Source organism: Taudactylus pleione, unplaced genomic scaffold (genome assembly GCF_031769625.1).
Source record: "Taudactylus pleione unplaced genomic scaffold, aTauple2 ptg000282l, whole genome shotgun sequence".
Classification (NCBI taxonomy): Eukaryota; Metazoa; Chordata; class Amphibia; order Anura; family Myobatrachidae; genus Taudactylus; species Taudactylus pleione.
The window spans coordinates 4,637,674-4,662,437 of NW_028284684.1; the positions used below are offsets into that span (position 1 = coordinate 4,637,674).

A 24,764-nucleotide genomic window follows, 5' to 3' on the forward strand; every position below is an offset into this window, starting at 1 on the left:
TCTAGCTACCATTTATCTAGCACAGTCTATAAAATGACAGTTAGAAGCTGATTGGTTGCTATAAGCAACTTCTGCAATTTATCTTTCTCAATGGTTTGATACATCTCTGCTACATAGAGATACTGCTGGCACGCACCTATGCAGGAGAACTTAAAATGTTTACTAATTTTAGGAACGTGATTACAGTAGGTTCTCATCACGACAAGATTAAGGGACACTTGGGCCTGGGGCTGTTAATGGTCAAGGGCCTATTGTGAGAAACTGAGGAGGTGCGGCCAGTGCCATGTGAGCATGTACACTAGTGTTTCTCAGGACTCCTAACATTTTCCTGACCACACAGCAGGTGCACAGTTGTATTACCAACTGTCACATAATAAAGATCCACAGGTAACTTGGAAAGCATGAACTGTTTGGGGTCGTAGGAATGAGCTTGAGAACCACTGATGTACACTTCCTACGCAATCAGCCCCACTGTCTAATATGTAAAAATAGAAAAAAATAGAATTTTAATACTGATGTTTTATGGCCAACCATGGGGACGGCTAGATTGCTCGTCATCGCCATGCTGTCATGATTATGGGCCTATTTTTATGTGGAGGTCTGGTGCTGTGGTCCCAAAAATCGGGTGCCGCTCCCGGTCCACCGGAAAGGCAGGCAAGTCTACTGGCGGCTGCTGTCCCGCCTGACCCCCCGCAGTAACAACAGAAACCCCTGCAGCAGGGGGGCCGGTGACGCGATTCACGCTGAATCACATCATTGTGGCCCCACCCCCTGCTGCACAATGCTGTTAATATCAGCATTGTGAAGAGGGGGCGGGGACACCATGACGCGATCGTGCTGTCATGCCCCATGCTCCGCCCCCAATACTGCATCATTGCAGCACCACGCCCCCTTTTTGCCGTGACGCCCCCCCTGCCATGGAAACCTGACAGCTCCCTCCCGGAAGGAGGGAGCTGAAAGTCGGCAGGGATGGTTTCCTCTCAAATGTGCTTTATCACATCATGACCTTATGAATGCTACACAGTAGTAATGCCCCTTACAGATTACGCCACACAGTAGTAATGCCCCTTACAGATTACGCCACACAGTAGTAATGTCTCTTACATTATGACAACAGATTAGTAATGCCCTTACAGATTACGCCACACAGTAGTGATGCTCCTTACATATTGTGCCCACAGTTGTAAAGTTCCATGCACCTCCTCCCCCGGGTCTCTTTCCAATAAGCAGCACTTCGTTACCTCAATAACAAAGTTATTCAGCAATGGGAGCTGGGGGGGAGTAGCCACAGTACAGTATCTGTATCCGGCAGTTGCAGTCTTGCAGCCCAATGCCGGAAGAGAGAATAGCAGCGCCACCGCCTCTGCAGCTCCTCACCCTATTGTTGCGTTCTGCGCATGCATCGCATTGCAAGTGCGTGACCCAGCCACTGCGATCGGGTTTGCGATGGCAGTGACTACACAGACCCATCGCAGAGTAATTGACAGGAATTGTCGTTTGTAGGTGGTGACAGGGGATGGTTGGCAAAACGCAGGTTGCCAGTGTGTTTGAATGCCGTTTTATGGGCGTGCATGAATTATCCACTGTGATGCCCTACACAGCCTGAGGCCTGTTAGCGTTAGCAATTTCTGAGTAAGGTCAGAGCTTGTGCAAGTGTGCGTGAGACTGCGATGGTACTCGATTGTACTGATGTTTTCGCAGTCTTGCTAAACATTCCGGATGTGTGTAAGGTAAAGTGGGCATCCTTATGTAGTGCTGCGGCATAGCGATCACAGTGGATTAGCATACTATCACAGTTGAACTGAGGGCCTGATTCAGAGCCGGACGCTCTGACCAGAGCGCTCGCTCTGAATCAGGGCCCTCCTACCTAAAAATGGAGTGGCCTCCTGGCCGCTCGCATAGCTGTGGGTGACCACCCACAGCATATGCGAGCGGCCAAAAAGATGGTCGCAATGGTCAAGACCATCGCGACCATCGGGCTTGCAACGAGACCCTGTGGTAGGGTCTCGGTGACTGCAAGCCCTGGAGTGATTTTGGCTCTATCAGAGCCAAAATCACTCCCACTGACATCACTAGTGATGTCAGTGGGGCCGGACCCAGACGGTAGGCATTCCCATGGGAACGCCTCCGTCTGGCAGCCACGCCCCTGACACACCCACCAAAGGGGGCGTGCTGTCAGTCACCATCGACAGCACGCCCCCTTTGGTGCGAGACCCGGAGCGACAGCTTGGCTGTCGCTGTCCGGGTCTCGCGCATGCGCACGACGGAGCTCCCTCCGTCGTGGGCATGCGAATTGGGGTAACATTGACCTGCTTGCGAGCGTCCTGCACTCGCGAGTGGGTCTGAATGACCCCCTGAGTGCGTAATCGCTATTGCAATCGCAGTTGCTATCCGTAATGAATCAGGCCTACAGTTAGTCATTTGCTACTGTGTATTCTTTTAGTAAGTTCAGCACACAGCACACGTCTTTTCTAAATCTGACTAAACAACTGCTGATGCTGGATGCTACATTTAACTGAGTACCTGCTTAGAGCTCTTCAAGTATGCTTATAAATAGTGTGAAGAAATATCACTGAAACCGTTAAATTCCATTTTCATACAAAATAAAACATTTGTGCAAATGATTAAAATAATTCTCTTGGGAACAATGACTCAAATGAATTCGTAGGATGAAATGCGGAAAGTTCACTTATTTCTACATAACGGTATGAACATAAGCTTTATTGCATTTAAATCCAGGAAGGCAATGAGATTTACACTTTGTAATTCCCTTGTATAAAAACTATATCTACCAAGAAAAAAAATACAGATAATTATGTTTTTCATCATTATTAAAAGGTGATCCAGGTAATAAGTAGATTGAAAAAGATAAGAGTACTGCACACTCATCCTCCCTGCTTCTCCTGTTATTTTATTGTACGCTGTGCTATTGTTCAGGTGTCAGCAGTTACTCGCTTTTATTCAACAAACCAAATAAAGCTTTGGCTGAATGAGGCTTTTCTTGATAAATCTAGTAGGTAAAGGTCAAGTGCTTGCGTTCAGAGGCTACCTACATGGATTCAATTATATTGTCCCTTTTCACAAATCTTTTCCAGATTGCAAAAATAAAAAAAAGGAAAAAAGTCCTCATGTTTTTCCATTTTTGTGGTGATAATAAACCAAATAAATACAAAATAAAATTCTATTGCAAAACTATTTACTGAAGGGAAAAAAAGCAAATCCTTCCTAGATATACAGAGGATGATGTCCGACCTTACACATTGGGGCTGTATCCATTATCTCAGAGCTTTACCGTTTCCGATTGTATGTAGTATAGCAAGTATGTAGTTAGAGACAGAGCAAATGTGAGACATACTGTAGAACATGACAATAGACCAGATTCAGATGTGGGGGCAGTGCCATAGTTTGTGCAGTTCGGCAATATTTTGGCACTGTGCATGATTGAAAAGTCAAAAAAAAACATTTTTCACATGCGTGCACTATACAATAGCAGTCGCAGTTGCGTACAGGATCGGTATCATTATAAAAGGAGACTGCGAATAATGGCCGTTATGGGAGTGTCATGGGCATTTAAATCATGCATTTTCTTTCACGGAGACCATTTGTGGATGGATTTGACATTTGAGACCCATAGGCTGCGCAAGGAGTTGATGATGCGACCGATTGTACGTCGATGGTGGAGTGTTCTGAACCACCAGCTGATTTACACACTTTGCTCAGATAATGGAAGTGGGTGTCTCAGTTAGATGGGGAGGAAGGTGAAGGTGGGGATATGATCATGTGATTCACAATGAAACATATTATCACTGCCTTGGAGAAGTGGCTGAGATCCAGGAGGCTGATCTACCCTTACAGGAGTTCTAGAGACATTCCCCAAAGTAGGCAAGTATGAGTTACAGTAATGGCTACATAAATCCTTATATTTGAGAGAAATTAATTTAAAGAAAATATGTTCCTAAACACAGAGATCGCACACACACTCAGGGATAGGACAAAATGTAGCCAATCAGATTATAAAAATGCTCATGGTAGCATCAAATATGAGTCATAGGCATGGAAAACGGGCTTGGATTAGGTTTGTGCATGAACTACTACCCCTGACTACTTCCCCTCACTCGCAGCCAATAAAATGGGGCGCTAAAATACAATGCTTGCAAAGTCACTGCTGCACAGCCCCACCCCCCCTGATACAATGCTGGGATTGGTGTCTGCCGATCCCGGTACTTAGTAACAATCAGTGTAGGGTTGGGGCTGCGAGCGCACACCCCGTACGCACTCCTATGGTATGAGTATTGGACATGGCTCTATTTGAATGGGAATGATAGGTCTTTGGGATAAAGTCCAACAAGGGAATCCTTTTCAAAGCAGCATGGTACTGCACAACACGTTTCGGATGCTTCCAAGCGTCCTTTTTCAAGTGCAGACTCTGCACTTGAAAAAGGACGCATGGAAGCATCCGAAATGCGTTTTGCCAGTACCATGCTGCTTTGAGAAGGATTCCCTTGTAGGACTTTATCCCAAAGACAATGCTAGGTGGTGTGGAGTTTAAACTGTCTTCTGTGAGGACTGTCCATCATCTGTTTACTCACACCACCCGCCTACAAGGGTACGCAACTAAGGATAAATATGTTTGCACATCTTGTCTACAATAAATTAGCACTTTTGTAATGTTTGGATGTTATATTACATATGCATGTATTTTTTTTGGCTGATTTGCTGATGAAATGGATCTGTCTCTGAATTGTGTTATATTTTAATAAATTGTATCTTACCTTTTTATAACTTTCTATGAGATCCATCAAAATAATTTAAACACATTTGTCTGAGGGGAGCGCTCTAAGCTACTCATCAAAGACCTATCATTTACTTCATATGTTCAAGTTATTGGTGTACAACTTGTTTTCTTGTTGAGTTTTTGAGTCGCATACTATCAGTTAATTGTGTATCAAATATACCCCAACTTTCTTTTTACTCTATTTGAAAGGGGTAATGACATGATGTAAGGAGTGGATCAAGGCAAACAAGAAATACCAGACATAACAGTCAGAGATATGAGAGCAGAAGAATCTACAAAAAGACAGCAATGTGATGCTCCTGTCACAATGATCCAGATTTTACACAAGAAATAGTGGAGGTGTTTGAGGTAGAATAGGCTGTGCACCATGTTAGTGAAATGGTAAACTGTATAGGACGCACAATCCTCTATATTTAGCTAGAAGAACAGCAAGAAGTGGTGATTTCCACCTCATGATACACTTTGGCACACTTGCCGACTCTCCCTGAATGTCAAGGAGACTCCCTGAAATAGTGCTGGACTCCCTGAAGCGAGTAGTAATCTGTAGTAGTAGTAGTAGATTCTGTGACATACGCCCTCTTCAGCAGCACCTACACAGGTGTTACTCACACAATCTCCCTGAAATAGTGCTGGACTCCCTGAAGCGAGTAGCAATCTTTAGTAGTAGTAGTAGTTTCTGTGACATACGCCCTCTTCAGCAGCACCTACACAGGTGTTACTCACACAATCTCCCTGAAATAGTGCTGGACTCCCTGAAGCGAGTAGCAATCTTTAGTAGTAGTAGTAGTTTCTGTGACATACGCCCATTAGCAGCACCTACACAGGTGTTACTTACACAATCTCCCTGAAATGCTTTTACAAAAGAATGCAAATATGAGTGTGCAAGTTTAGGATTTGTATTGTAATTTTAAAAATTCCAAAACCCACCCCAGGATTCTTGCTCTAAGAATCTACCACTTACTTGAATGCATTCGCATCTCTGTGGACTTTGTAGTTGTCAGCGCTAATTCTGGAGATTATTCTGGTCACTGCAATAAGGATACCAATATTGACCTAGTTACAAAGTAAAAGACAAAAAAAAGAGGTTAATCACAGACATTTGTTACTAACATTAATTTCAGAAGACAGGCAGTTATTGCAATATAAATATGCATGTAAAACTCTTAATAAATAATCATTTATATGTAGAGGGCAGGAGCAATTACTAATTTCTTGGGCCCAGGCTTGTTGGAATGGCCCGGGTTGGCTGCTAAGGGGAACATTGTCCTCCTGTCCTTCTGCTTGCACCCCTGTAAAGCAGCAAGGAGAAGGGGACATGAAGAGGGTGCATCCTGCAGATCACATATCCCCGCCCACAGCAGCCATCACCTATGGGGAGAGACTTCTTCCTGAGTGCACGCCTCTCGCCGTCATGTCCCCTCCTCCTCGCCGTCCTGTGAGTGCAGAAGCTGTTGTGCGGTCACCGACATCCCCCTGTACAGCATGTGTCACTTACTATTTTTTCATACATTTTAAAAGGGGCCACAGCCACACCTGCCCAGATTGGCCACACACCCCCTCAGTACTGGGTCCCATCACCACTCTCTACAGCTCTGTACACTTCATCAGTGATAATTATGGAGAAGAGTGAAATCAATGCTACAAACAATATTCCATTTACAAAAATCTATAAATGAATGGGCTATTAACAGCATATATCAAAAACAGATTTTAAATACTGACAGTTGAGTACCAGTGAGCACAGCCAGCTCAGCACTTGCTATAGGGTGAAGGAGGATCACACTTGCTGTAGGGGAAGGAGGATCACACTTGCTATAGGGGAAGACTCTGCCTAGCCAGGTTCTGCAGATTTATTCTGGAACTTCGAAGTCAAAGACTACTTGCCGACTCTCCCTGATTGTCAGGGAGACTCCCTGAAAAAGTAGCAATCTCCTTGACTCCCTGAATAGTCTAGCCATCTCCCTGATTGCACCTTACCCAATTGTGTAGCTGTTATATAATAAAGAAACACAGATATACGTACATTAGTATAATTTCCTTGCATTGGTTAAAAGGCACAATGATCCCTATTGCTCCATGCATTTTATAAAAAGTATTAGTGTGTTTTCATCAACAAGTATTTCTTACTAACTACTTTTGGGCTCCTTTACATTTGAATTTAACTACATTTTATGACACGCCTCTCAGATGTAGCAGTACACACCCACTTTACAGCTTTCACAATCTCCCTGAAATGCAAAAGTAGGCAAGTATGAGTTAGCTAAGCCACATCTTGCAGCATTACCCATACTGTATAGAGATACTATTTGATTATGGTGTGGTTAGATCATGTGGGCATGCTTAATGGCATGCTTAATTTGTGCTCCATTTTTAATTTCGAAATGCAGCAATATCCAATTTACATGCTTTAATGAAATCTCTCCACTCTTCAAAGACAGATAAAAACGTCTTCAGTCTTCAGGTGATTGTATGAAAACAATTCCAATGATTAAACTAGTTTCAAATTCACTCATTTTTAAGTGGGAATGCATACTAAGGTTTAAAGGGTTGCAGGCCCTGGATGTAGTATATTTTGTTGATATTAATCATGTTGATATTCATGATGTCGACATTAGAATGACGACATGTTCGTAATGTCAATACGCATGGCACATCGACACTGAGCATATTGATATTCATCTTGTCGACCCTGATGAAATGTCGATATGATTAAAATACCGACAGTACGTCCCTGGTGCTCTATTGGTGACTTACCTTGTTTGGCGGCTCCAGTGGTGCCTTCGGAGTCTTGAGGTGATGTCACAGTAACTTCCGGCAGATCCTGTGGCGCTTCCGGCGGTAAGTATGGCTAACCCTAACTCCTAACCCTCTCCCTAGTGCCCATCCCATAACCTAACCCTAACCTTCCGCTTCCGTTCCGTCAAATAAAGTATCAACTCTACATATGTTTCTGAATAAATAAATTATAAATAAAATTAACAATAATTAATTGCATAAATCTTCAATGCTCCTCCCTGGTAGAAGCACCTGTAGTTGCAATTACAACTGTGAATCTATTTGGGTAAAGGCCCCCAAACATCTCCTGGCCTTTTCCCTGATTCCCCAATCAGACCAGAACCGCAAAACCATCAAGCGGAAATGCTGATCAGCGACCATCGATGAACGCCGATCTGTCAGGGAATCGGGGAAATTCGTTATGTTAAAAATCCCTGATTTACAAATCCCAATCATATTTTGGTCAGGATCGACAAATCAGGGAAATCCAACTTGTTGGATTTCACCGAAGCCCCAACTCCCACGTCTTGGGATTGGGGAATTGCCCCGATACATCGAAAATGTATGGGGTCGTTAAGTCTCTACCAGTTTTTCACAGCTGCACACTGCAACTTTTAGCCATGTGCTCATTTTTCATCAGGTTGGTAAAGATCAGTTTTGTAATTGTTTCAAGGTTTCCTGATGGGATTTATGTCTGGACTTTGGCTGAGCTACTTCATAATATTTATTTTTTTGTATGTGATCCTCTCCAATATGACTTTGTTAAATGTATTTGTTCACTGCTGGTATACAGTATATATTTTCTCCCACGCTTCTTGCAGAAGGTTTTCCTCCATGATCAGGTCTATATTTTTCCCATTGCATTGCCATATCATTATGCTCCTCTGTCCACGGTACAAAATGCTTCTTATGTAGATGTTCAGCCTGTCCTAGATAAATTCACAGTTGTTTCATGATCTTTCTATTTCTTAATTATGGACCTGACAGTACTCCAGGGGATATTTAAAGCCTTTGAAATTGTCTTGTCTCATTTCCCCTGATTGGTGTTTTTTGATAACCCATTTTTGGATTTGCATGAACATTCTTTGGTCTTCATCATGAAGCTCTTGTTTGGAAATGTACTAGTCAATTATGAGAAACAGGTGTATTTATTTTTAATCAGTTTAAACACTTTTAAATGACAAAGGTGGACTCCAGTTAATTATGTGACCCATGAAAACAACTGACTGCTCCAGGGTTGTTTTAGGTATACAGTATATCGCTGTTTTCCATACGTTGCTCAAAGCCCCCTAACAGGTTTGGTTTCATGTACATTCATGCTTGAGCACAGATGACTTAATAAGTACCTCAGTCATTTTGATATATCCATCTGTCCCCACGCACAGATATCCTAAAAACCTGAACTGTCAAGGGGCTATGACGGCTGAGGGCCGTAACCAATTAGACTCGAAAAGCCATTATTTCACCAGGTAGAAAAGTATCGCCGTATTCAATGCCAAATACTTTTCGTGGACGCGAAAATGCAATGCAATGTAATTGGCGAAAAAGATTCACCTATGACAAGGTGGTAAACAAAAGTGCAGAATTGCAGTTTTGGATTGCAAACGTCGAGAAATCACTCAGCACCCTTGGGACAGCCCCCTAAAGCATAACATCAAAAATATCATTTAAAAAATTAGGAACGCCCCAAAAAATTTGTTTGAATAATGGGCGAAAAAAAACAAAGTCAGGGTACAAACTTAAAAACTAGCAAAATAAGCTTTTGGGGAGTCTGCAAGTATGGGGGAGGTGTTTATTTGATTGCAGATGCTTGCCGAAGGTGCGTTTTTTAAAACTTGCGATTTTTAACCATGATTGTACCCATTTTCATGTACCCCAAATTTGTTGGGACTAGTTATTTTCTCCTAAAAAACTGCTAAATGCTATTCTTCACCACTTGTGCAAAGACGCTAATTTGCAGCTATTGAGAACATTTAAGTACTCCAAATACCTTCAGCAGGGCTATTCGGGGGCATCTACATTGATCCCCAATGTTAGGGCATCTTTTGGGGTGGGTCAGGCTGATTTCCCCAAATCTGACACCACTTTTCACCTGTTTGCATTTAGCCAGGACGCGTTTCTGCGTCCTTTGGAATTGAATAGGGTGAAAAGCGGGACCACGCACAAAAATTTTTTGCCTCCAAAACACGCGAAGTTGGCGAAAAGTACATTCCGCCAATGGCTGCGAAATTATCGCGGCTAATTGAATACAGTCCTGAGTTTGGAAAAAAATTGTGTACACTATACATGACTTTATTGAAGTAAAAGCTGTTTTGTTATTTGACATTACAATCACTTACCCTCAATATGTTAAATACATTTTCTACATTGGGTAATTTGATGTAATTTGTAGCCAGGATAACCTTAAAAAGGATTTTCCGTAACAGCTAGAAATAATTTAAAAACATCTCCATGCTAGGAGATACAAAGCAGCGCTACTGATTTCACCGCCTCTGAGCCAGAGGTGAAAGAGAAATATGTCGGATTTCAGTGAATACTAAGAAATAATGCTGCCAGAAATATAAAGAAGCTAGTACAAAAGTATAATCCATTTTCTCTTTCTAGCAGAAAAAAAAACTTAATATATGATTTTTATCTCCACTACAAACCTGAAGGAAAAATTGTAAAACATAAGATTCCTGCACTTCACGTCCGGTGGGTCACAATACATTTGTCTCATCACTTCTCACAAACGTGAGCACACAATAATAAAACAAATGCCAGCAAACGCTTCAAAATAAAGATGATTTTCCTTATGATACTGTACAAATTGTTACAGCAGAATACAGGGCCTAAATTAGATTCCTCCCAACATGAGAGAGACTGAAATCGGACAGGGTGCGTGATTGCGGCACGCTGGGTGTGTGGCTGTGTCATAGTGGAAGAAGCTATGTCTATGATTGGTTTACTGCATTGAGCACTGGAGGCACACGTCTCCAATGGCATGACAGAGCAATATCTCCCTATGGCTGGACATTCCAGTTCATTTTGCCTATTTTTAAACAATACAATGAACTGTATTGCATATTGCATCTATTTTAAATATTAGCCAATTTTTCTTAGTTGGGGCCAGTCTTCCCAGGAGGTGAGTTGAGAACCTTGTTTAAAAATAAATAAATAAAATGTATAAAACTAAAAATTACTAAAGCTTTCTGTTCCTAATTTGTTTCATTAGCATGCATGTGCGGATGAGCTGTGGTAGTGCTGTGCTCTAGCTGGGGGGGTTTATCATTGACTGACATTTCACAAGGACGAGCGCAACATGAAGCCAGTCACAGAAAAAGAAAATACACTAGCAACATTAATTGGATGGATACTGAGCTCAATAAAATAAAGCTAATTAATGAGGTTACAGCCATGATAAACATGTCAGTTCTGTAGCAGTCCTAGTCCCCAAAGGACAGTGAAACTATTTTGTGCTATACTGAAACAGATGTGACTGTTTCATATTAAAATCAATTGTGGCAGATGTGGCTCAGTGCTACCATTTTATAATATCATAATAATTGGAAATGAAACGTCTTACATCTAATACCCAGATTAGTGCAGTATGGCACGTTATCAGAAATACCTGGGCGACAAACAAAAACATATTTATAATCAAACAATTATTGAATACAGTACTTAATGATCTGGAAACACCAAAATAACTTCTCCCCTGACAATGAACAGCAAATGAACTTCAATTAGTCTAGAGACATTAAGCTACAAAGACTCTGCTGCTCTATCCAATTACTCTGTGTCCCCTCCCTGGTAAGTAAGAAAACACAGTTTCTTTGGCCATGAAAGTGATTTAGCACATTTCTATAATTTAATGTGCAGACATAATTAAACTGCTGTAATACATTCATGTATATCAATAAGTTAGCCTGATTCTGTGTACTCCTCTAAGAATTAGTATTTTGGGCTCATACGCAATCTGTAAAAAATGTAGCTTAGTACAGAGAGTGGAAAAACATATAATTAAATATTGTAAAAATAATAATACTAATAATACAATAATAATAATAATAATAATAATAATAATAATAAAAAAAGTTTTTAGCTTAGTACAGAGTGTGGATTTTTTTTAATAAAATATTGTAACATTAATAATACAGGTTGAGTCTCCCATATCCAAAATGCTTGGGACCAGGGGTATTTTGGATAATGGAATATTCCGTATTTTGGAATATTTGCATATCATAATGAAATATCTTGGGAAGGGGACCCCAATATACACACAGAATGCATTTATGTGTTATATACACCTTATACATACAGCCTGCAGGTAATTTTATACAATATTTTCAATAATTTTGTGGCTCAAACAAAGTTTGTGTACAGAAATGGAATTCATTTATGTTTCATATACACCTTATACACAAAGCCTGGAGGTAATTTTCTATATTATTTTTTATAATTTGTGCCTTAGACAAAGTTGTGTACATTGAACCATCAAAAATCAAAGGTTTCATTTTTTCAGTCATGCCAAAATTATTCCGTATTTCGGAATATTCCGTATTTTGGAATACTTGGATATGGGAGACTCAACCTGTACTAATACAGTAGTAATAATAATAATAATAATAATAATAATAATAATAATAATAATAATGTTTTGTTTTTTATCCCTTTACATTTCTGCTTACACAAAAGAACACAAAAATAATGATACAAGAAAACTGCCAGTTGCAAATATTAGTTTTCACTCATATTACTAAATTTTTATGTATGATAATGTTTAAAATAGACAAATATGGATGTTACAGTTTAAGCAGGGTCTTTAATGCCTTACATGTTTAGTGTACGGTCAGTAAAATTATTTATTTGTGCTCCTTTGTGATGTTAAGCCTGCTTTATATGCTGTCACTTAGTGTAATGGTATCAGACTTGTATGTAACAAATGCAACAGAGGATTTTAAAGACATGCCTCAGTTTTGTCTCAACAAAGACAGCACACATTGTACATTTTGCACCCAAATCATTTCCCTACTACTCACACCTCCAAAATGAGAGTACAATTAGAGGTGCCAGTAGATTTGTTTTCTGAAGCTGAATCAAGCTTGCACTATAATATGACTTCTGTTATTATTGAATCACTTGCAAATCTACACCGCTGCAGAATGTTATCTTTTACTACTACAGCATTCGTCAATAGGAAGATTATCTTTTGAGCAGCTCAGGAACTTGTTCTGTGGAGTTACAATCCAGCAATATTACTTTTAATAACTGTAACATTGTCATGGTAAACACTGGGTCTGTAAACCAAGTAGGTCTCTGGTGTGTGCAGACTGTTGCTTTAAAAAGTAATAAAAAAAATGCAAGATACAAATTAATTTTTTCAGTTCTGTAATATAGCTGCTGCAAATCTTTAAAGGGTTAAAGTATGATTGGTAAATTGGTTCTCTTTCCTGTGGGAGCTGATAGGTTAAATATATTTATATCACCAGATGGACTAGAATCAAACATTTTTCCACAGTAAGTCGTACTACATTATATTATCATAGCAAAGGACAAGTGGAAATAGATATTGCTTTCCTTCCACACTAGCTTCTGAGTATCAGTGCGTTACCATGGATTACTCAATTACCTGCCTCTGCAGACTATCTGGAGAGCGTTACCATAGTGATCAATGCACAGCCTTTCAATTAGTAAACAACATGGCAAAATGAACTTATTTGTATAAATCATCAATGCAATATCATTATTCATTATATGTATAACTACTAGAGATGTGCGTCGACCCCCATGTTTTGGTTTTGGATCTGTATCTCCTTCGTGTTTTGGATCTGGATTTAATTTTGCCAAAACCGCCTTTGCGTTTTGGTTTTGGATCTGTATTTTTCTAAAAAATCATAAAAACAGCTGAAATCACATTACAGTATTTGGGCCTGATTTTGTTCCTACAGTTTCAGTCAGTTTTGACCACCTCACAGCTCACAATATTGATTTCATCCAGTTTAGGCCAAAAGGTTGCACTGAGCTAGCTGGCTGACTAAGCTAAGAGACAGCAGTGGGCGGCACATACGTGTGGCAGTTCAGCTTACAACACGGCACATCTAGGAAACAGAGTGGCACTACAGCCTGTTCTTAAGTGGTCTTATCGTCCTGCCTATATATTCTTGATTACATCCACATCTGAGCATGTATATGACCCCTTTCGTGTCACATGTGATTTGTTGATTGATTCGAAAAATCTTATCCACTGTCTTGGATTGGAATTCTACGTGTCTTTTCGTGGTTCTATTTCTCATATTTTTGCACCCTGTACACTTCCCACAGTATAAGAATCCCTTCAGTTGTTCTGTAAATGGTAATGTAGTTTGTATGTAGGAAGTGGGTTTTATGTGGTTTTTCACCAATTTCTTTTTTATGTCTGGGGCTTTTCTAAAGACAATGTCTGGAGTGGTACCCAGTATCTCGTGAAGATCATCATCTTGTAATAGAATGTCCCAATGTTTTTTCAAACTTTGTTTAATTTTGTTGGCTGATTTATTGAATTGTGTTATGAAATAGATCCGTTCTTTTTTGTCTTTTTCTCCTACTGTCTTTTTTTCTAACAGTGATTGTCTGTCCATTAATTTCGCCTCTGTAAAGACTTGTTTCACTATTATAGGGTCATATGATTTTTCGATAAATTGGTCACTTAATTGTCTACCTTGTTTTTCATAATCCTCTAATTTTGAACAATTACGCCTAATCCTTCTAAACTGTCCTTTGCAGCAGGAGACATAACAGTAGCTTCACGCCAATCAAAGCTTTCCGGACTCCGGGCCTGATTCAGAGCCGGTCGCTATTTGCGCTCGCTCGTCCAGAAAATAGGGGTGGCTATTCAAATGAACCGTTCGCTGTTTGCGGTCTGTTCACGCCTCTAGGTCTGAACGAGCGAACAAAACTTGCGGTCGTTTTTTGGGAAACTACGCCCCCTGGCTGCTCGCATCCTACGTCATGTCCGCTATTTATTAGATTAATCGAGTACATCGAACAGGGTATGAGCTGCTCGCTATTCTTGTGGTTGGTTTTGCTACCACAATTTTGCGAGCAGTTCTGGCTAAAAAATAACCCAGTGACGTGGTCAATGACGCTGCTGTTTTAAATATGCACACCCATAAAACGCCCGTTTTGACCTTTAAGCACGCCTGCGATCAGATCTCCACTCCCCGTTTTCAAGCACCTTCCCCTGTTACCACCCACATACGCCTCATCCTGTCACTCAAATTAGCAGGCATTCGCTATTTTGCGAGCACATGATTTTCGGCCGCACTGACAGGTTCGCGCATGCGTATAACGATCCGTACGCTTGCGCAGTTGGGCAAACATCGCTCGGAGCGAACGAGCTGCCGCTTACGAGTGGCTCTGAATCAGGCCCTCAGTCTCAACATACGACGTCTCAGCAGGAGGAAGGTGTCTTCACTACCAACGGCTGACAGAGTCTACACGGGATGCGGTGAAGCTCCACTACAAAAGTGATCACCACCGGTAAGACCAGCAGTGCGGGACGCCGCCGCTGGGACTCACACATACAATTTTCTGTTGAACACTGCTTGTGAGGGGACGTATGGTACAATGAACATGCGGAAGGTCACCCCTTAGCAAGGGCAGACCAAGACCCCTCACCACACCTGTACCTCCACAAGACTGGACACGCATATACAGGAGGACAGTGTGTGAATATATACAGATATCCATCAATACCTATCATCAATATCTATCAATACTTATGCCATAATATCAAGCATAGGGCAATTTGATGATAGGAAGATTGTATACATACACCGAGAAGGTTGTCACGAACAGTGTTAAAAGGGAGACGTAGGCACAATGTGCTGTACGGAAAGGGACACCCTTAAGGAGTCCACTTATGTAACCTGCAACCAAGGTGATTTTACAAGAAGTTTTTGAACTGAGCACAATATTGCCAGCTCAATCAATTCCAGAGCAATTGGCCATAGGTAACATAGGTATAGCTCTAACCTACGGAAAGAGGCACTCTAAAGGAGCCATCTGAACTTCCCAGTAAGTGCCATACTAACAGATACCATTTCTACAACTGTTGCCATCTTCATAGCAACATCTTAAATATAAATAAACATTTTATTTATACATTGATTACATAGTTCTCTGTTTTTCTTTGACTATTCCACTTTTTTGGTTAGCGCTGGACATAATACTTCTCTATTCCTTATGATACTTACTTATGAGTGGACAACTCGTATGCCCAGCAGCTCCCAATATCTAGGTGAGGACCACCATAGTGCTAGTGCCTAACACCCCATTAAATTTAAAGCCTACTGTCCTTCTAGACACCAGCAGCTTTGTGGTAACCCACTGACAATTTTTCTTACCACGTATGGGTATACTAGACATTAGAGACACTCGTCTCGATAGGGCCACTCTAGAAATAAAAAAACTTGAACAAAATCTGCCACTAACACCACCCATAAATTTTTAAGAGAATTTCATTTCTCTAGAAAAATTAATATATAAGGAAACACGAGTATGGTGGGATAGATATATACTGGAATGGTACATAACACATAATTCCATACCTAAAGGTCTTAAAATTAAAAAGAAACCAACACACCATATAAGAGATGACTCATTTATAGAACAATGGAATCTTATTTTACACAACTGTTCGATTGAACTAATGAAATTGATTAACACAAAACATTTAGAAGATTTGACGGCTTTGGCATCACAAATAGAAATTACAAGTACATTATTAGATCCCTATAAGGAGGATCCAGGATACTCTGATTTAGAAAACATATATAGAAACAGATTGACAAACAAAGAAAATCAATTAATACAGATTAAAATTAAAAAGATTTTGAGAGATCAAAATAACAAAACGAAACAGAGGAAACATAAACAGGGATCACCAGGAAAAATAAAAGAAAAAAATAATAATAATAAAAAAAGACAAGGTGAGAGAAGAATCAAAGACAAAAGAAAATAGAAACAATAAGCTAAAAAGCGATACCACCAACAGAATTGACCATGGGAAAACTTACCATCAGAAATAACTATACAAAGACACTGGATTGACATATCAGGAATACATGACTAAGATACACAGGAAGTCTATAACACAAAGATGGAAACGAAATACTAAAATAGTAGAAATAGACAGTAGAGCATCTACTTCAGAAGCATCAGATATACCATCGTTCTCGATTTATGAAATTGAGGATGATGGCATTGAGGATGAACTAGCTAGATTATCATTCGATCAGGGTTGGGTAACTACACAAAGGACATATAATAACATTCACAATCAGAACATGATAAGCACGATAAACAACTCATTGAATACGGATGTACCTAAATTATTAATTGGAGAAGATATTCACATTGTTGGAACACAAGGAACATCAAACACACAATCATGGGACGACAATTTTTTAGATTTGGAGGCAGGCCGGAAGGCCTGCCAACCTGTCAAATTAACAGAACAAGTGAGTACACCAACACAAAAGATAAAACGAAAAACAACAGAACCAGACGAGGATGTAGAGGAGGGGAACGTAACAAAAAAACAAAAAACAACTAAAAGAAGTCATGTAGGTAGAAATAAACCATGTATTTTTAATCTTAGCGAAATCAACTTAACCAAAGAACAAGAAAGTGTTCTGGCAAAGGGTTTAAAATTTGCACCAACCAAATCAGCAAATAAATTTGACATTTACTGTGATTTACAAGCATTCACAAGGAAACTTACTTAAATAAAATATTTTAGTAGCAATCCAATTATAAGAAACTATGACAATGTCAACAACATGGAGAAGCCAAGATTTAAACACACTCAACTGAAACCTCCATCCAGTTTTTTTCCTAGTCATCTAAAGAGTCACCATATAAAAACATTTGAAACCATGGTTATGAAAGATATAGAGCATATAGAGAACCACATAAAATCTAAATATAGTACAGGTAATAAAGACAATCTTACTAATAAGGAAACAAAAGCACTGAGGGATTTGGAGAAAAATGAGAATATAATAATAAAGCCGGCAGATAAGGGGGGAGGGATTGTGGTATTAGACAAGAAGAAGTACATAGATGAGTCACTAAGAATACTAGATGACAAGAATACATATCGCATATTGAAAAATGACGCAACAACACAATTCAAAATTGAAATGGACAAATTATTGAAATATGGCCAGGATAATGGTATACTCACAAAACAAGAATTCAGTTTTCTACAGAATCAATTCCCAATAATACTGGTATTTTACCACTTACCAAAAATACATAAGGACAGCACCAATCCACCAGGACGTCCGATTATTTCAGGGATTAATTCCCTAACAGCGAATCTTTCACAATATGCAGATACATTTTTACAGGATTCTGTGAAATCATTTCCATCATACATCAGAGATTCTACGGACATATTAACTACTCTTCAAGAAATAGAATGGCAATCAGACTACTGGTTAGCTACAAGTGATGTAGCTTCACTGTATAGCATTATTGACCATACACAGGGACTACAAGCCACAAGGCACTACCTTCAAAACAAAAACGACATGAGTTCCATGCAAATTGACTTCATTTTAGACATTATACACTTTATATTACATCACAATTATGTGTGGTTCGCGAACACATTCTATTTACAGACCACAGGAACCGCCATTGGGTTCGAGGGTCGCGCCAAGCTACGCCAACCTGTTTATGGGGAAATGGGAGAATGACCACATATGGAGTGGGCATGAGTTTGGCGCGAGTCTCATCCTGTGGCGGAGATATATAGATGACATCATTTTCATCTGGAAGGGCACAGAATCATCCCTACAAGAGTTCCTGACATATATGGAAACAAATAATTACAATCTCAGGTTTACCACACAGATTAGTCAAGATAAAGTACAATTTTTAGATCTAGAGATATTTATAAGTGACAATCAGATACATACAAGAACATACAAGAAAAACGTAGATGTAAATAGTTATATACTATCTACCAGTGGGCACCATAAAACTTGGCTTGATAATATACCAAAAGGACAGTTTAGAAGGATTAGGCGTAATTGTTCAAAATTAGAGGATTATGAAGAACAAGGTAGACAATTAAGTGACCATTTTATTGAAAAATCATATGACCCTATAATAGTGAAACAAGCCTTTACAGAGGCGAAATTAATGGACAGACAATCACTGTTAGAAAAAAAGACAGTAGGAGAAAAAGACAAAAAAGAACGGATCTATTTCATCACACAATTCAATAAATCAGCCAACAAAATTAAACATAGTTTGAAAAAACATTGGGACATTCTATTACAAGATGATGATCTTCACGAGATACTGGGTACCACTCCAGACATTGTCTTTAGAAAAGCCCCAGACATAAAAAAGAAATTGGTGAAAAACCACATAAAACCCACTTCCTACATACAAACTACATTACCATTTACAGAACAACCGAGGGGATTCTTATACCGTGGGAAGTGTACAGGGTGCAAAAATATGAGAAATAGAACCACGAATAGACACGTAGAATTCCAATCCAAGACAGTGGATAAGATTTTTCGAATCAATCAACAAATCACATGTGACACGAAAGGGGTCATATGCTGGAATATATAGGCAGGACAATAAGACCACTTAAGAACAGGCTGTATGAACACATACGGAACATTAAAATTGGATATGACAACCATAGTGTCTCAAGACACTATAAGGAGGTACACAGATCCGATCCATCATGTTTGATTTTCATAGCCATAGAACAACCACAGAGAAACTGGAGAGGGGGTAATCATTTGAACATCTTGGATAAACAAGAGATGAAATGGATCTTTAATTTGAAAACTATGACACCGAAAGGACTAAATGTAGACTTTAACAACAGTATACTACTAAAATGATGATCTTGGAATATACCATTAGAATGAATATACAAAAAGTGGATTCATCAACTAGAGACCCATAGATATATACATATAATTATGTGCGATGATTAAGAATATGCGGTAAATACACTAGTGGCCAATGTTAAATAAGGACACTATGTCTCAACAACACACAAAAATATATATATATTTTTTTAAAAAACAAAATAATGAGATGGTGCACACTACCATAAAAACTAGAATAACTGGCACATTGATATATGTATATAATTATCCCTCGTTCTATGTTGGTATACGATTTCATTTACATTTATGGAACAATAGTAATAGTCCACTATCTTTATAATAAGATAGTCAACGGTATCATTTAGATATTGAGGTAGGTAAGATTCAGAAATCTCCCCATTATGTGTACCATAATAAATTCATGGACAACACCTATATAACTAGAATACGATGGCACATGCAGTTTTTATTACAGTAAATAGAATAATAGATTAAATATTCATGAAACATCATCATTAAATTATACAGAGTGATTCCCTATATCTATATCATTTATGAAAGGAAGAAGCTGCAGTTTAGATAGAAAATACATTCTCCTATTTTCCACCGTTATAGAGTCATATCTGATATTATGCTGCATTTCCTACTTTCTTCATGTACAACATAGGAAGAATAGATTTAATATTATAGAGCACTAGTGGATTCACCGTTTATTTTTCGGGTATATCCATATTATAAATCCAGAGAAGATAGAAAGTTAAGAAATACACTATATAAGCATGATTGACAGGAAAGGCACGCCCATGCATCATGATTGGAGGACTGATGAATTTAAGCAACACCCATGTGTTTTGCGTGTAACCTTGAGGAAGGCCCACAGGCTGAAACGCGTTGTTCCACACGCGACACGTGACCCCATACCTACTGCTCGTGTATGCAGCAGGAGACATAACAGTAGCTTCACGCCATTCAACGCTTTCCGGACTCAGTCTCAACATACGACGTCTCAGCAGGAGGAAGGTGTCTTCACTACCATCGGCTGACAGAGTCTACACGGGATGCGGTGAAGCTCCACTACAAAAGTGATCACCACCGGTAAGACCAGCAGTGCGGGACGCCGCCGCTGGGACTCACACATACAATTTTCTGTTGAACACTACTTGTGAGGGGACGTATGGTACATTTGAACATGCGGAAGGTCACCCCTTAGCAAGGGCAGACCAAGACCCCTCACCACACCTGTACCTCCACAAGACTGGACACGCATATACAGGAGGACAGTGTGTGAATATATACAGATATCCATCAATACCTATCATCAATATCTATCAATACTTATGCCATAATATCAAGCATAGGGCAATTTGATGATAGGAAGATTGTATACATACACCGAGAAGGTTGTCACGAACAGTGTTAAAAGGGAGATGCAGGCACAAAGTGCTGTACGGAAAGGGACACCCTTAAGGAGTCCACTTATGTAACCTGCAACCAAGGTGATTTTACAAGAAGTTTTTGAACTGAGCACAATATTGCCAGCTCAATCAATTCCAGAGCAATTGGCCATAGGTAACATAGGTATAGCTCCAACCTACGGAAAGAGGCACCCTAAAGGAGCCATCTGAACTTCCCAGTAAGTGCCATACTAACAGATACAATTTCTACAACTGTTGCCATCTTCATTGCAACATCTTAAATATAAATAAACATATTTTATTTATACATTGATTACATAGTTCTCTGTTTTTCTTTGACTATTCCACTTTTTTGGTTAGCGCTGGACATAATACTTCTCTATTCCTTCTATATACTTACTTACGAGTCTGGACAACTCGTATGCACAGCAGCTCCCAATATCTAGGTGAGGACCACCATAGCGCTAGTGCCTAACACCCCATTAAATTTAAAGACTCACCACTCAGGCTTCTTTCAGTCACGGGTGCCACCACCCGGGCTCTCAGCAGCAGCACCCGGCTCAGGCCTCCCCTCAGCAGCAGGGACACAGCCGTCATGTTCTCTCCTCGGTGCACACCGGGCCGGGTGATGTCAAGGCCAGGGTGGTAGGTGGGACCCACCTGGAAAAGGTGGAAAAGAGGAGAAGCCGGGGGTGATGGTGGGAGGGGACTGCCTCCTCCTCCATCTTTGATATTGCCCATGGCTCCACCTCCCTCCCTTCTGTTCAGTCCTAGAGCCCACAGGGCCCTACGCAAAATACTGCCTCGGAGCTACATATTAATGTATATAAATACATACAGAGTATATATTTGTCACAGCTCCCGCCACTCACTCAGATCTTCCCCCTTCTCACACATATCTCTTCCTTTCAAACACACACAATGATACCCCCTCATTCAGACCCGCCACAACTCCCCCTTACACAGCTCACCTCACCTTACACAGCTCTCCCCCCTCACTCAGCCTCCCCTCACACACACAGCACTCCCCCTCTCACTCAGTTCTTCTCCTCACTCAGATCCCCCTTCACACACATACACACACAGTTCTCCCCCTCACAATGATCCCCCCTCCTCACACAGACCAACCCCCGCACGCACTCATGCACACACAGCCCTTCCACTTAACAAAGCTCCCCTCCCTTCACACATACAGATATTCCCCCTTAATCAGATATCCTCCCCCCCCCCCCCTTACTGTTGCAGGGTGCCGGAGATCAGCCATTCGACTGGTGGGGGAATCTCCTGCTGATGAGCTGAGCCACGCTCGCTGCTCCCCTGGATACACACTAAGGGTACGGACTGCTGTGTCACTGTACATGTGTTATGGATACACACTGGGGTACGGCCTGAGGTATCACAGTACTAGTGTTATGGATGCACACTGGGGCACAGCCTGCAGCGTCACAGTACTTGTATAGATACACTGGGGTACGGCCTGCTGCGTCACAGTACTTGTGTTATGGATACACTGGGGTACGGCCTGAGGCGTCACAGTACTTGTGTTATAGATACACACTGGGGTATAGTCTGCAGCGTCACAGTACTTCAGAAAAAAAGGAACATCCTTCCAGCAATATCAGCAAGAACACTTGAACCCTACATGATAATAGAAATTCAGAGGTATTAGTTGCATACATTTACAAATATATGATTAAGCGCGGGGCCAGAGTCAAGGCTCCTCTATACCGGCGTCCCTAACATTAAGGGGTTCACGTGCTGGAGGGAAAGTCCCTTTTTTTCTGTGGTTCAGTGTAAACCCCGCTCTTTACAAACACCTGTGCAATATCATTAAGCTGATGTGAGCGACCACTATACTTTTTATTAGCGTCACAGTACTTGTAAGGATTCACTGGGGTACGACCTGCAGCGTCACAGTACTTGTATGGCTACACTGGGGTACGGCCTGCAGCGTAACAGTACTTGTGTTAGGTATACACTGGGTTACAGCACAAAAAAAACCAATTCTTTTTTAACTTTTTTTTTTACTTTTTTGCATACTTTCTTTTCATTTTTCATTTTTGAAAAATTATTTTTTTTTAAATGTATTTATTTTTTAACACTGGAGCAGATAGACAACGGACAGGTGCATCAGCAGCACTGAAGCAGATGGACACTGGACAGGTGCGTCAGCAGCACTGGTTTGGATGGACACCGGTCAGGTGCGTTAGCAGCACTGGAGCAGATGGACAGCGGACAAGTGCGTGGACAACACTGGAGTAGATGGCACACCAGACAGGAGTGTCGGCAGCAGAAGAGTAGATGGACACCAAACTGGATGGTTGGCAGTACTGGATCAGGTGGACACAGGAAAGGTAGGTCGGCAGCACAGGAGGGGATGGGTACAGCACTAAGCACAGGAGCAGCCACTGAAGTGTATGGACGGAGCACAGCACAGCCCCTGGACGGACTCCGCACAGCCCCTGGATGGACTCCGCACAGCCCACAGCTCAGCCACACAGAAGAGTACAGCAAAGCCCCTGGACGGACTCCGCACAGCCCCTGGACGGACTTTGCACAGCCCCTGGACGGACTCAGCACAGCCCACAGCTCAGCCACACAAAAGAGTGCAGCACAGCCGGAGTGAAGCAAATGGCGCCGATTAACGCGGGAAGGGACTTATATGCAATCCAAAACCTGCAAGAATCCAACGCCGGGATTGATGACGTTTTGCCTCGTTTTTGGAAACGAGTCCGGCGGGAAGACCCAATCCAGACTCGGATCCCCCTCGGATCTGGTATGTTCGTGTTGGTCCGGTTCGCAGAGAACCAGGCCCGCTCATCTCTAATAAGTACCACCGTATAATTAGTCTATGTCAATGTGTACAGGGGCCTTTTTATAATGGGTGCAAGGTGTGCGATGCACATGGGCCCCTGGGGGGGGGCCCAAGCACCGCACATCCTGCACCCAATTTCATATACTTACCTCTCTGCCGGCCTGGCGCTGGCTGCAGCACTGCAGAAATCACTGGGAAAATGGCCACCGCGGCCATTCCCCTGGTGATTTGCACATGCGCAGTAGATATGTCCTGGGAACATGGTGCGGTTGCCATGTTCCCGGAGATCTGCGGCACTGAAGAGTAGGGGCTCGATCAGAGCCTCCACACGCGCCCTCTCCTCCCCTAAAGCGCCTCTGAATGTGTACCTACACCATCTACATGTAAGTTACATGCAGGGGCATACCTAGAATGGGTGCAGGGTGTGCGGTGTATATGCACACCCTGCACCCATATTATCTAATACTTAACTCTCCGATGTCCAGCGACGGGTGTCTGAGCCCTGCACAAAATGCCAGAACATGGTCCCAGCATTTTGCGCATGCACAGAGAGCAAATTGCTGGGAAAACGCCATATTCCTGGCAACCTGCGCATAGACTCAGACTAGTGCCCAGAGTCTACTGCTGGTAAGCCATCAGTTTGCTGTCGGCCGCCGGGCAGAGAGGAGGGGGCCCCGGACGGGGAATGCACATGGGCCCCCGGCTCTCTTAATACGTCCCTGGATACATGGTAGTTGCTCTATTTCAGCAGGTCTGCACCCTCAATTGCTTGGACCACACCCCTGGTCTGCTTCAACCTTTATTGTCCAGGCATGCACATTTACTGAGAGACCACATCCTCCTTGTCACAGGCCACACATCTTCTTTTCCACCATCTGTACAGGAGGGTGGGGAAATAAATTGTACACAATTAGTGTCGACCTCACAATGCCGGCTTACCAGCATTTTTACCTGCAAGGGTAAAAGCAGTAAAGAGCACTAAACCTTTTTCAGGATCCCAGCTCCAGCATTGTGAGATTGACATACTTACAATATTTACAGTACTGCATACATAGGGGTGATTTAGAGGTGGA

General features: G+C 41.3%; 1 protein-coding gene across 1 annotated transcript in view; it reads right to left on the reverse strand.

The window, feature by feature from the left end:
• Positions 1 to 24,764, reverse strand: part of ADGRD1 (adhesion G protein-coupled receptor D1) — a 596,761-nt gene that overhangs the window by 73,662 nt on the left and 498,335 nt on the right. Inside the window, exon 22 of the mRNA XM_088482162.1 lies at positions 5,757 to 5,848. Within this exon, the coding sequence (XP_088338288.1) occupies positions 5,757 to 5,848 (92 nt within the window). The remainder of the gene's footprint in view (positions 1 to 5,756; positions 5,849 to 24,764) is intronic.